Raw genomic sequence first — 14,557 nt, 5'->3', positions numbered from 1 at the left:
ATAACTGACAGCCATTTTCGTTAGCCCAAATTTCCAGCCTATTCAAATCATTTTGTAAGTGCTGAATATCAGTAGCATCCCTGATTGCCCTGCCTATCTTCGTCATCGGCAAACAATTGCATATCTGATGTAGACCCTGCTTGAACAATAATGGCCCAAGGACTGAACCCTGAGGTACACCACCAGTCACCTTAAATCTGGCAGATTCACACCCTCTGTATACCACTTTTTGATATCTGTCTGTCAACCATCCCCTGAATCTAGTCAAGAATTTAGGCAATTTGGATACTTCAGTATTTCTATGAAATGCCTTAGAAAAATCCAATATTATCATAGTGTATCCATTCCCTTTATCCAATTCGGCTGTAACATTATTATTAAATATGATCAAATTCCTAAAACACAACCTTCCTTTAGTAAACCCGTGCTGCTCCTGGGCATACCCATTTCTGAATGAGAGTTCTTACCGACTTCTGTAAAATCTTCACTACCACACCAGATACTGATAGGTCAGTAGTTAGACACATCAGTTTTTGCATCACCCTTGTACAATGGAACTATCATGCATTCCTTCCATTCTTGAGCTGAGACTCAAGTTATATAAACATGTGAAAGGCCTGGCCAATTCGGCTGAATATTCCTTTAGTAAATGGGCTGATATTCCATCTGCCCCTATAGACAAATTCTTATCCAGGTTATGGAACATCTCTTCAACCTCATTTTCATGCACATCTAACTCTTCCTCCAATGTAACAGTAGTACTATGCACCTTGTTACATAAACCTGGTTGTTCAGTTAATGAGTGCTCAATTTGCTAAGATATATCAATCTCATTAGCTTCTGACACTCCAGTACCATCTGCATTTAATAAAGTCATTTTTTCACGTTCATTCTTTCTTTTGCTTGTGCCATAACGATAATGGATTGCCTTTAGCTTGCTGTTTTCATACTCCGATTTAGCTTTCCGTGCAATACTCGTTATTTTTCTGGCCTGAGCTTTATATATATTTCATAACTCCTCTCACGATATTTTTCCACATCATTTTCTTCTTGTGGATCTCTTGCTTAATAAGTTTGCACATCCATTTCACTCCCAATTTATTTATTCTTTGGGCGCTAGAGATACATTCAGATACTGCCTCATTTAATAACTTTTTCAGAGATTCCCATGCACTGCTGCATTTTTTCACATTCAGTAACCGATACCATGGGACCAAAGATAGTCAACTTAGTATTCTCCTAAGTTGACCTTAATTTCCATCTTTGTAGTTCAGCATGTAACCTATTTTAATTGGAGCATCAATAGAATTAGATATTTCCCAAGAAAGTACAGCATAATCACTGTCACCAATTGGTGGTAAAATAGCCATATTCTTAACAGAGACCCCTTCTGATGCTATGAGCAAATCCAGCACTCTTTGACCTTAAGTTCCTTCTTTCACATGCTGCTTGAGAAAGTTGTCTCGCAACAATTCAATAAATTCCTATTCTTTCTTATCATGAGATTTCTCTTTTACCCAATCACTGTTTGGAAAATTAAAATCACCCATAACGATCGCTTGTTTGGTACCCATAAAGCTAAATTGGCGATGCATTTCTTCGTCCCCTGCAACTGAGCCATCAGCTCTATAGCAACACCACACCATATATTTTATTCTGTTAACTTCCACTTCAGACCAGATAGACTCAAACTCACCGCTACATGGGACATTGTTACTATCGCTGTTTTTCTTGTGTTTCTACCCTAACTGGACTTTAGTCATCTGATGTTATTAGTAGTACTTCTCTCCTATCTCTTCTGTCATTCCTAAAAGTAGTATACCCATTACACTCGATCCCAGTTACCATATCTGATTCTGATAACCAGGTTTCACTAATACCAACAATCTTAGGCGACATATTCAATAAAGCAACAAACTCAACCTATTATATATATAAAAGAATTAATGGCTTTTGCTTGCCAAAAGCTGGATTCAAATATTTTGTACCTATTGATTTCTTCATAAGATAAATTAACATTCTAAAGGAATGGGATAGTTTTCTTATTACTCTTATTACTGCTTTCTGTGTAGTAGAACTACAGAATTTGTTCCACCAACCACCTAAGACACACTTCCATATTCCTCTTTATGGAGAGTCACATACTTAAGTATAACGAGACTTGGAAAATTTTTAGATGGGTATCTACTGGTGAGATGAAATACAAAGCAGGGAGTTGCTGAAAAATTAAACAACCGATCATCATGAAATGGAGATAATTTCAATCCTCGTTCTACAGGTTAAGCTCAGCCTTAGACTTGGTGTAGCATCCTGATGTTATTTGGGGAAAGCTGATTCAGTAACAAACATGAAATCATTCAGTATAATTGTGGATTCGATATATATTTTGGCACTTAGACATATTTTTATATTTGAAACAAAGAGCTTTCAACAGGAAAAGAAATGGTTATTTTGCAAAGGGTTTTCTTTTTATGCTGAAAGTGCAAAAAGACAACCCCTGTGCATGGCATCTCTAGTTTTCTTTGGTATCTTTTTTTATCTAATGAATTAGAAATTTTATTTCGAATCAGGCTGAAGAGTTTTTCTTTCTTTGAATGCCTAGTGATATAAATAAAAGATAGCTTGGTCATAACTGACAGGAGAGAAGAGAACTATTTCACTAACAAGTGCAGAGCATCTGGGAGGGAATTTTAAGATGGTGCATTATCTTCCATTCTGTATGTCAACCTACAGAAACATACTAGTTTCTCAGGTAATAAAATGTTTTAGATACTGAACTGTGGGCTAGCTCTGCCAAACTATAATACTGATTCATAGGTTGGCCAGATACCAAGTGACTCACTGTATATATACTAAACTTCATAGGAATGATATTTTACAAGAAAAAAAAAAAATACAGGTATTATAATGTATTATGACGGATATGTAAAGAAATAAAGAACATACCTGAATTACTACTAGAGATTTTGCATGTTCTTTAATAAGGAAATATACAGCTGGAGAAACTTCAGATTCTGGCCACAATTCTGAAAGCTTACTTTTAGCATTGTCACTTGTTGGTCGTGAGTTGTGAGCAGCTTCTGAAAAGTGTCTGGATATCTGAAATAGGAAATAGACAATTATATATTACAACGAAAACTGCATAAAGAAATTAAATCCATAATGTGACATGTAGAAATACACATGACTTGCACTGCAAAAGTTTAATTGGTAACAACAATGTCCTTTAGTTGGAAAGAACTAGATTCTAATCCTGCCTAGGATATGAAGAAGCTTTTATAAGGATATTTCAACTGAAGGTGAGTGACCTATCTAATATGGACATGGTAGGATTTTCTTCTTTAGAAACTGGTTTCTCATCCCACAAAACAGCAAATTGGCCAGAGAATGCAATTATCAGACATGGTACACTGCACAGCTTTAGTTACTTAGGCTATTAACTCAAGCTATGCATTTCAAAGATTTGTCATGTGTACTCTTCTTTCATAGTCTTGTGACTATCCTCATGTGTGCATGTGTTGTTGCCTACCATAACAACATTACTTTTCATAATTTGTTTCAATCATTTTAAGAAAATGCAGCAATTCAGCTAAGTACAGATATCATGCAGTATTTTAGAAAGTGTTCCTGCTGGGGGTACTAAGTATATTATATTTTTGTTTTAATCTTTTACTCAAACATAAACAAACAATGCTTCCATAAATTAAAGATACCAAAAATTATATACTTGGTTTAATCCTTTATCCAAATGTAGGCAAAAGAAGTTTGCACCTGAAGTATTTTCAGGACTAGAGCAAGTCATATATAGAAGCTAATGACTTCATATCACTTGCCTAGGTATCCCATAATGCAAAGCACATATCCTTGCAGACATAGATAATGCTATGAAATATGGGAAGGGTCACTACCCAGACTGGTTTTGACATCAAGGTTGAAGTAATGCAGAAGTCACATTTTCACATACGAGTAGCCACCTTATTATTAAAATACTCTGGATTAGAAATACGAGTATCTCTGATGAGACCTCAATAAAGGTTGAAACCGGTCTGTGCAGTGATCCTTCTCATAATGCATAGCATTATACATGTCTGCAAGGATATGTGCTTTGCATTATGGAATACTAAGCGATGTGAAGTCATTAGCTTCTATATACAAGTTGCACTAATCCCGAAAATACTTAAGGCACGAACTTTGTTTGCTTACACTTAGATAAAGGATTAAACCAAATATATAATTTCTTGGTATCTTTAATTTATAGTATAATCAAGTGGAAAAACTTCCAACAACTAACTCTAATCCAGAGAATTTTGATAATAAGGTGTGACACCTTTTGCCTACTCGTATATGAAAATATGACTTCTGCATTACTTCAACTTAAGTATCACCGAAACGATCGAATGAATTGGATTGTGAATTGAATTGTGAGCGAGTTTTGACCTGGTTTTCACGATGGTTATGCAACGGATTTGACTGGAAGGATTTTGCCGATTGGATTCATTGAGCACAAGGTAAGATTCTGGCTTTAATGCAAATTTCCCAGGCTCTCTCTGTTCCCTGCCCTGTCAATAGTCTTCCGCCTCTAGTAGGAGATTTTGACTGCTGGTCTACACTTGGTGGAAAGAAGGGACAAGGCAGGTCCTGAATCACACAGTCCTTTGCGGCTGTGCGATTCTCTCTGCAAGTAGACCATTGATTGGATCTATGGGACTTTTATGCAGACTTAAGCTTAAACAGTGCTTTTACATCTCAGTTTCTCAAAATGTGCAAAATTGACGCCCTGGTAGAGTCACTAAACAGAGGGCTAGCCATAAACATACTTAAAGATTCTAAAAAAATTTGAAATCAATTTTTACTCTGTCGGGGGATGACGAAGAGGGTGACAACAATGCTCCAACAGAAGAGAAGCTGGGCTTGATATCTGCCCCCCCCCCCAGAGGTCTGAGTGCATAAAAATCAAAAAACCATGGCCTCTGAACCACCAAAAGAGGATGTAATGGAAGGAGATGGCCCAGTTTCGGACCCCTCTGCCTTTACGAAAAACAAAGATGGATGTCTCTTAGAGCCACCATGTCCAATCTAAAGATCTCTTATATCACTGCCAAAAATGTCACCAAGATACAGCCCACAACAGTGATGGACTACTGAAAACCGACAGGAGAAATGAATGTCAGAGGCATTCAATATCACACCTCGCTCAGCTCAGAGAAAAATCTGAAGGTGGTGCTCCAAGGAGTGCCTGAAGACGTATCCACAGAAGAAGTGGCTGCTGATGACTTGCCATCCATCAAAGGTCAGCAAAATGACAAAAAAAAAACAAGACTCTGATGCCACTAGTATTATTTGAGATCCATCAAGCTTACAAACAAATTTATGTCAAAAATTTGTTTGTAAGATGTCACAGATGTCAAAAATTTGGCCACACTCAGAAAATGTGTAAGACTGAGTTTAAATGTCTAAAATGTGGGGACAGCCATCCCAACCAATATCTGTACCAAGCCAAAAACCACCCTGGCTAATGTGCCAACTGTGGTGGCCCTCATTCAGCCAACTATAAGAGATGTATTCAACACCGGAAGAACAGACGGTTGGAGACAACTAAACAGTTTTCTGATACCCTTCTAATACATGAATACCAGAGGCCCATGCACCACAGCCAGAAGCTCAGCGGCCACAATCAGAGACCTTCAAAAATAAAGAATACCAAAGGCAAACAAGAAGTTATGCAGATGTGGCCCGTTCAAGCAAGTCAACATCAGAACTGAACCAGCCAACAGCACCTACAAACCTGACAGCTGTTATTACATCCTCTCTAGCAAACATGCTACAAGACTCCAGCCTATCAAACCCTTCAGCAACCTCCACTAAAAGATTCCTACGTGAAACAAAAACACCCTAACAGCACTTATAGGTGATTAGAAACAAACGAATTCCAGCCTCTCTTCAGATCATTGCATGGAATGCAAATGGCCTCAGAAACAAAATTTTAGAGCTCCAAGAAATTTACTCATAGCCAGATGTTATTCTAATAAGCGAGACACATCTAAGCCCCTCAGACAGCCTTAAATTAAGGGATTATCTCCTATACAGAACCGACAAGCTAAATTATAGAGGCGGTGGCACTGCCATTTTCATTAAAAATTATATCAAACACCATTCTGTAAACAACCCCCCCCCCCCCCCCCAACCACTAACCTTGAGATCACAGGCATGGAAGTATTCACTAGCTTGGCTGGTAGACTGAAAATCTACTCAGCTTACAACCCACTCTTAAAAATTCTACTGCATTCTGATCTAAATGCCATCTTAGGCATTAAAGAGTCCATCATTATTGCCGGAGACAAACTCCAAGCACCCTGCCTGGAATTGTAGAACCACCAACAAGAATGGCTGCATCCTTTCCAACTACATAGGATCAAATTATACTTTTGTGGCAGGCCCCACCAAACCAACTCATCTCAGTACGTTTGGCACTGCTGACATCCTGGATATAGCAATCTTGCAAAATATTAAACTTCAGTACAGCCTAAAATCATTGAACGAGTTGTCATCTGATCATAACCCAATTCTGCTATAGCTGGGAAAACAAGAATACCTGTCTCCTCCCTCTCACGTATTTATATCATGGGAAAAATTGTCAAAAGTACTCCGGGATTACATTGGACCTGTTCGTCATATAAATTCAAAAGAAGATGTTGAAACCGCAGTCACAAGCCTCACCCAACAAATTAACTCTGCTATAATGGCAGTCACTTCCTACAAATCTGTCCCCAAGCCATTATGAACTTGATCAGAGAAAAAAAAATCAGAGCAAGGAAAAGATTTCATATAAAATTCTTGTGGTGTGCACCACAAGACAAAACAGTTCTTAACAGACTAAATGGTGCAGTGAGAGATGCACTCAAAGATTACAGAGATCAATTATTTAAAGAAAAGCTAGCTTCTATCTCACCTACTGCTCACTATCTGGGGAATACTGAGGAATATCATAAACAAAGGCAGATCCCTTCCCCCTATACTTTCTGACCAGGGCCTTATTCACACAGATGTAGAAAAGGAAGAAGCCATAGCAAAAATTTTAGAAGAGTAGTGCAAACCTTCATATGAAAACTTAGACTTCGATCACTTGTATAAAATTCACAGACAGGTCAGACACTCATTAAAACTCCCTGATACCGGTGCTGACCATGTTTGCACCCACATCACCTGCTGAAATATATATTATAAAAAATTTAAAGACCAAAAAAAGCTCCTGGTCCAGATGGCATCACAAATCAAGTGATCAAACTGCTGCCCTGAAAAGCTGTAGTGCACTTGACCATAATCATAAAGGCAATCTTGAAATTTCACTATTTTCCTATGAGTTGGAAACTAGCTGATGTAATCACTATACATAAGCCAGGCAAGAACCCACACCTGCTGCAAAATTATCATCCAATCAGTCTCAACTCCAACATGGGTAAGGTTGCAGAGAAGGTCATCCTCGCACAACTTCAAGCTTCAGTAAATGAACTAAACACTCTTCCTAAAGAACAATTTGGTTTTTGGCAATACCATAGCACTACCCAGCAAATCCTCAGAATAGTTGAATATATTACCACCAGCTATAACTGGCACCAATACACTGGAGCTGTTTTTCTTGATCTATCCAAAGCATTTGACAAAACGTGGCACTTTGGATTGCTACATAAACTTATCTCAGCCGGTATCTCACTGAAAATGGTACACCTAGTTAGATCTTATCTACAGAATAGAAGCATGCAAGTCAAGATCAATGGTACTACCTCATCCCAGCAACAAATCTTGACTGGAGTACCACAGGGATCCCTACTGGCTCCATCGCTATTCTCTATATACATGTCAGACATTCCGCACAACCCAATGTCATCCATCATGGCCCTATATGTGTGGATGATACAGCATTATTAGCCAGATCTCTTCGGCCACACCTCATTACTAAAAAGCTTCAAGAAAACCTAAAGTTAGAGAAATGGTTCTCCAAATGGAGACTAAAAGTAAATCTCCAAAAGAGTTCACCCATTCTCTTCACAAAAAGATCGATATCTCCTGCAGGAGATGTCGTACTATTCAATACTAAAATTCCCTGGCAGACAGAAACAAAATACCTTGGTGTCGTGCTTGACAAAAAATTAACTTTTAACCAGCACATCAAGACTACATATGCAAAGCATCTAAAGCCATTGCCCAGATCTGCTCCCTAATTAACAGGAACAGCAAGCTAAACAATTGACATTTATGTCTTTAGGAGTGAAGCAAGATGCTTTTCATATTCCCCACTATCTGTTGTGGTTACAGTGAGGATAAAATTTATGAGCAATCTGCTCATCCTGAATGGGCATGGAGATTATGCATCGCTATAGGAGGCTAATATAGCTTTTGGTCTTCTATATTTGAATATGTTCATTGGATCGTATGCTGCAGCTTGCTGAACCAAATCATTGGGATGTGTGGACGTCTTGAGGAAAAACTTGGATGCTAAGGATTGTAGAAAGAGAAAATATAGGGAATATTTGTGTCTCTGTGGAGTTGATTGTTTCTGACATACCACGGGGCGTTCAGAATCATTCTCAAGCACTTGTTCTGCACTCGCTGTATTTTGATAATGTTAGTATTAGAGGTGTGGCTCCAGACCGGAGAGGCATAGGCGATTATAGGACGAATCGTCATCTGGTAGTTGCAATTTGATTCTGTTGCTGAGCTTGCTATTTCTATTAATTAGCGGATAGATCTGAGCTATGGCTTTAGATGCCTTTGCACATGCAGACTTGATGTGTTGGTTGAAAGATAGCTTTTTGTCGAGAATTACACCCAAGTAATTTGTTTCTATCTGCCAGGGAATTTTAGTATTGAATAGTAACACATCTCCTGCAGGAGACATTGGCTTTTTTGAGAAAAGAACGGCTGAGCTTTTCAGGGGGGTTGACTTCCAGTCTCCACTTGGAGAACCAAGCCCTCCAGCTTTAGAAGGTTTTCTTGAAGCTTTCTATTAATGAAATGGGGTCTAAGAGATCTGGTTAGTATTGCCGTATCATCCGCATACAGGGCCAAAATGGAAGTCATCGGATTGTGCAGGATGTCTGACATATACACAGAAAACAGCAATGGAGCCAGTAGAGAGATCCCTGCGGCACTCCAGCAAAGATATGGCACTGGGACGATGTAGAACCATTGATTTTCACTTGCATTGATCTATTCTGAAGATATGAATAGATTAGATGAACCATTTTTAGTGATGTACCGGCTGAGATAAGTTTGTGCAGGAGACCAAAATGCAGATTTTGTCAAATGCTTTGGAGAGGTCTAGGAAAACAGCTCCCGTACACTGGCACCAGTTGTAGCTGGTGGTGATGTATTCAACAATTCTGTGGATTTGCTGAGTAGTACTATGGTGTTGCCAAAAACCAAACTGTTCTTTAGGGAGGATGTTTAGGTCATTTACTGAGGTTTGGAGTCGTGAGAGGATGACCTTCTCTGCAACCTTACCCAGATTAGAGATAAGACTAATTGGACGATAATTTTGCAATAGGTGTGAGTCTTTGCCTGGGTTATGAATAGGAATTACATCAGCCAATTTCCAGGTGTAAGGAAAATAGTAAAATCTTAAGATTGCATTTATTATACTGGTCAGGTGCACTATAGCTTTCTGAGGTAGCAGCTTGATCACCCTGTTTGAGATGCCATCTGGTCCAGAAGCTTTATTGTTCTTAAGTTTTTTAATAATATCATATAATTCAACAGGTGATGTGGGTGCAGTATGGTCAGCGCTGGTATCTGGGAGATTTAAAGCATGTCTGACCTGTCTGTGGATTTTGTACAAGTGATTGAAATCTAAGTTGTTATAAGTGAGTTTGCACTGCTCTTCAAGAGACTTTAGTATGGCTTCTGCCTTATCTACATCTGTGTGAACTAAGCCCTGGTTTGAGATTTTTGGGGGAGGGAACTGTTTTAATTTCTGATGTTTCCCCATCTAGAGTGATCAATAGGAAAAATAGAGGATAACTTTTTATCCCAAACTTGGTTTCTATGAGTTTTAAGCGCATCTCTAACTGCCCCATTTATCCTGTTTAGAGCTGTTTTATCTTGTGGCGCATGCGTGTTATGGAATCTTTTCCTAGCTCTGTTTTTGTCTCTGATCAAGTTCATGATGTCTTCATGCAAACAATCTGGCTTGTGGGCAGAAACTAGGAGGTATCTACCTTTATAGCAGAATTAATTTGTTGTGTGAGATTTGTAACTGCAGTTTCTACTTCTTTTTTGTGCTTATGTGAGGAACAGGTCGAATATAATCCTTGAGTGCTGCTGACAGTCTTTCCCATGCAATGTAGGAGTGAGAAGGAGGACACAGGTATTCTTGATTTCCCAGCTGTAGTAGAATTGGATTGTGATCGGATGATAGTTCATCCATAGATATGATGCTGTATTGAAGTTTAATATCCTGCAGGATAGCTATATCCAGGATGTCAACAGTGCCGAATGTACTGAGATGAGTAGGTTCGGTGGGGCCTGCCACAACAGCATTGCTTGATCCTAAGTAATTGGAAAGGATGCAACCATTCTTGTTTGTGGTTGTACAATTCCATGCAGGATGCTTGGCATTTAGGTCAGAGTGAAGTAGAGATTTTTGGGGAGGGTTGTAAGCTGAGTAGATTTTCAGTTTGCCATTGGAGCTGGTGACTACTTCCACGCCTGTGATCTCAAGGTTAGTGGTTGAAGGATTGCTCACAGAGTGGTGCTTAATGTAGTTTTTAATGAAGATGGCAGTGCTGCCACCTCTGTAGAGTAGTCTGTCATTTCTGTATAGGTGATAGCCCCTTATTGTAGGATTGTCTGAGGGTCTTAAATGAATTTCACTGATTAAAATAACATCCGGTTGATATTTATATGTGAAATCTTGGAGTTCCAGAATTTTGATTTTGAGGCCATTTGCGTTCCAAGCAACTATCTGAAGAGATGCCGGAATGAGTTTATTCATTTATGAGAGCTGTGAGGATGACCTGCATTTCACGAAGAAAACTTTTTTTTTGTGGAGGTTTCAATAGGGTTTGATAGGCTGAAATTTTGTTGCATGTTTGCTAGTGAGGCTATAATAACAGCTGTTAGATTTTTAGGTGCTGTTGGTTGATTTTGTTCCGGTATTGGTCTATTTGTATGGGTCACATCAGCATAACTTCTTGTTTGCTTTTGGGTGTCTCTATTTTTGGAGGTCTCCAACTGTGGTCGCTGAGTCTCCAGTTTTGATGCCTGGGCCTCTGTTGTTCTGATACTGTAGGAGGAGGGCTGATTGACTGCCTCCATCCGTCTGTTCTTTGGGTGCTGAGTACATCCTTTGTAGTTCGCAGGATGAGGATCACCGCAGTTGGTCCTCGGCTTTGTGCAGGTATTGGTTGGGTGGCTGTCCCCGCATTTCAAACATCTATATTCTGCTCTACAAAGATTCTGGGCAGATTATTTCAATGGACTCGAGTCCATTGAAGAACTTCTAGATATGACCATGGATCTGTAGAACTGCTTTGGCAATCTGTTGAACTTTGATGGAGTGGAGCTTTTCTCTAAGGTTATTGTCAATTTTCTATAGAGCAACAGCTGGAAGAATAGATATGGGCAGGTATTAGGTCAACTCCTCAACAGTTCTTCCATGTTTCATAGCTCCTACTACCATCTGGTTTTGATTGTCGTTCTCTCTTTATTTTCATTAATTTCACTGATTTCATTCTTCTTGATAGTGTTTTGCCAATCTTATTTTTGTGACAGAGTTAGCATCAGTTAGTGATAGTGGGTGTAATTTTTGAGGTAAGTATCCTGTTTCTTTGGCTGGTCTGACTGCTCTTTCATTGCCTTCAATATTTACATGGGCCGGTATCCATTGCAGCGTGCATTTCTTATTTTTCAAATTTAAGGTTATGGTTCATGAATTTCTTGTGTGAGATTTGTTTTTCCATTTTTTTAATGCCTTTAGTGCAGATTCTGAGTCATTGTAAATGGTTATCCCTTCTGTAATGTTTATTAATGGATTTGAGAGATAGAACTCAGGAGCTGTATGTGTGGCTGTCAACGGCGTCGCCAGATTACATCGCTCCCTGAGGCAAACCCTTAAATATCCCCCCTAATGGATTTTAAGACAAAAATGTAAGAAAATCTCCAATTGCTATTTTTTTTTATTACAAGAGAAACATTAATGCAAGACAATTGCATAATAATATTAATTAAGTGTTTGCTCTACGGGGATATCGCACAATGAAACTGTTTACAAGCTCTTCCCGCCTCTATTGATAGAGTTGCTAGACTATCCAATCTTTCTTGGGTCATTGCTGTTCGGAAATAATTTTTAATCAGTTTAAGCTTAGAAAAGTTTCTGCGTAACAACTGCAGAAAGAAGTTTCTGCACTTGCTATGCTAACAATTCCTGTTAGCGTAGAGATGGTGCCTACCACAATATGGCTGAACGAGCACCCTTTTTAAGCCACGCCTTGAGGCAGGCTGCCTCTATGCTACCCTGTCGATGGTACTGATGGCTGTTAATTAACAAATGAAGTTTGAAGCTATTTTGCCAGCTGTGGTTTTCATTTGCATTTCCTCGCCTCCAGGTTGAGTTAGAAAAACCCTGAATCTCCATGGTTGAGTGCTTCATCAGATGATCCATCAGTGTAGGCAATGACATGGTTTGGATTATTTAAGTGATGTACACCCCCTGTTCAAAAAGAAACCGAATTTTTCGAAAATAGAACTAGCGGCATCATCTGTTGTATCTTTTTGTTGTCGAAAGCGGCAACCTTCATTAGTGTTATGTCGACTGTTTATGCCATTTGTTTTATTAGAAGCCGAGTTCTAGTGACAAAGTGTTTGAAAATGAGTTTCAAACAGAGAGCTGCAATTGACTTTTGTGTTAAACTTGGTAAAAGTTTTACCGAAATGCATCAAATGCTTCAAAAAGCATACGGTGATGAATGCTTATGCTTATCCCGTACTCAAGTTTATGAGTACGAGTGATTTAAGTGATTTCAAAGTGGTCGTGAGATGCTTGAGGACGACGAAAAGCTGGGCCGTCCAAAAACTGGACTGAGCGAAATTAACATCCAAAAAGTGTGCGATTTTATCAAAGAAAACCCAAAATCGTCCGTGAGACTGATTGAAGATGAATTGGGGATTCCAAAATCAACTGTGCATAACATTTTGACTGAGAGTTTGGGCCTTTGTAAATTGAATTTGCGATTTACTCCCCACAAGCTGACCATCGACCAAAAAATGTATTGAATTGAGCACTGCAAGGACCTCATTAAAACCGCTCGTAAGGACTCAAACTTCCTTGAAATGATCGTTACTGCTGACGAAACGTGGTGTTTTGAGTATGAGCCCGAAACAAAGTGCCAGTGCTGAGTGGAGACCACCAGAAGAGGGGCATCTGACAAAAAGTTGCTTGAAGAAGTAAAAAGTAAAGACACTGCTGATTGGTTTCTACGATTCCAAGGGCATTATCCAAAAAGAATGCGTTCACCCTGGCCAAACAGTCAATGGCGAGTTTTATCTCAAAGTTTTGAAGCAATTGGTAACGAGAATTCGTCACGTACGACATGAATATCGTGATGCAGGTAGCTGGTCACTTTTGCATGATAATGCACCATCTGATTGTTCGAACATTGTGAGACAGTTTTTGAGCAAAAACCAAGTTTGTGTGTTGGATCACTCGCCATGTTCACCTGATTTAGCACCCTGTGACCTCTTTCTCTTCCCTCACCTTCATTTGCCGATGAAAGGAAGAAAGTGATACAACACCACTGAAAACGCTCAAGCAGCAGTAACCACGATCCTAAACAGTATCCCAAACACCGATATCAAAAACTCATTTAACGAATTAATTGACCGCGCCAAACGCTGTGTAGAAGCTGAGGGAGAGTATATTGATTGAAATAAATGATTTGAATAATTATAATTGGCCTGTGTTTTATTTTCTATGAAAAGTTTGGTTTCTTTTTGGACAGAGGGTGTATAATGTCAGGTTCTTTTCTTTTATTGCTGTGAATCCTTTTTTGAAAGGATTCTAGGAGATTTAAGTTTATCATTGTGTTTTTGGTAAAATAGTGGGAGATTTGGTGAAGATAACATATAATCAAAATGGACACAAATTGAAAATAATGAATTACAAAACCAGCTCTTACTGTCTATTCAAGAAATATATACAGGAAATAAAAGTAGTCAAATTAGAACAAATATCAGAATGGAAAAACATATCAAGAGGAGTACAGCAAGGATATACCATATCACCTCTGCTTTTTAATATAACAATCTGGAAACAGCATAACCCGTTTGGTATACAAATAAAGATAAGTACATTATTATTTGCAGATGATTAAATTGCATTAGCTACATCAGAAGATGATCTATAGATCAGTGAAATCATTAAATGAAATTTCAAAACAGTATAATATGAAAATATCAAAAGTAAAGACAAAAGTAACATAGAAGAGGAATGGGAAAATCCGAAACAAATCCTGACAAAAGCAGCAACAGAAAGCTTAGGAATAAAGAGTAAATGGAATAGAAA

The 14,557-nt window shown here is 38.6% G+C and overlaps 1 protein-coding gene across 3 annotated transcripts in view; it reads right to left on the bottom strand.

The window, feature by feature from the left end:
- LOC150110694 (uncharacterized) overlaps window positions 1–14,557 on the bottom strand; it is a 131,206-nt gene that overhangs the window by 16,844 nt on the left and 99,805 nt on the right. For all 3 annotated transcript variants that reach the window (XM_090395707.1, XM_090395716.1, XM_090395727.1), the window contains one exon: window positions 2,947–3,099. In XM_090395707.1, the coding sequence (XP_090251833.1) occupies window positions 2,947–3,099 (153 nt within the window). The remainder of the gene's footprint in view (window positions 1–2,946; window positions 3,100–14,557) is intronic.

The sequence above is a fragment of the Typopeltis vanoorti genome, chromosome 1 (assembly GCF_054136105.1).
Source record: "Typopeltis vanoorti isolate ZY-2024b chromosome 1, IOZ_Tvanoo_1.0, whole genome shotgun sequence".
NCBI classification, from domain to species: domain Eukaryota; kingdom Metazoa; phylum Arthropoda; class Arachnida; order Uropygi; family Thelyphonidae; genus Typopeltis; species Typopeltis vanoorti.
The sequence above is the reverse complement of the archived record's forward strand: the minus strand, read 5'-3'. Positions and strand labels throughout refer to the sequence as shown.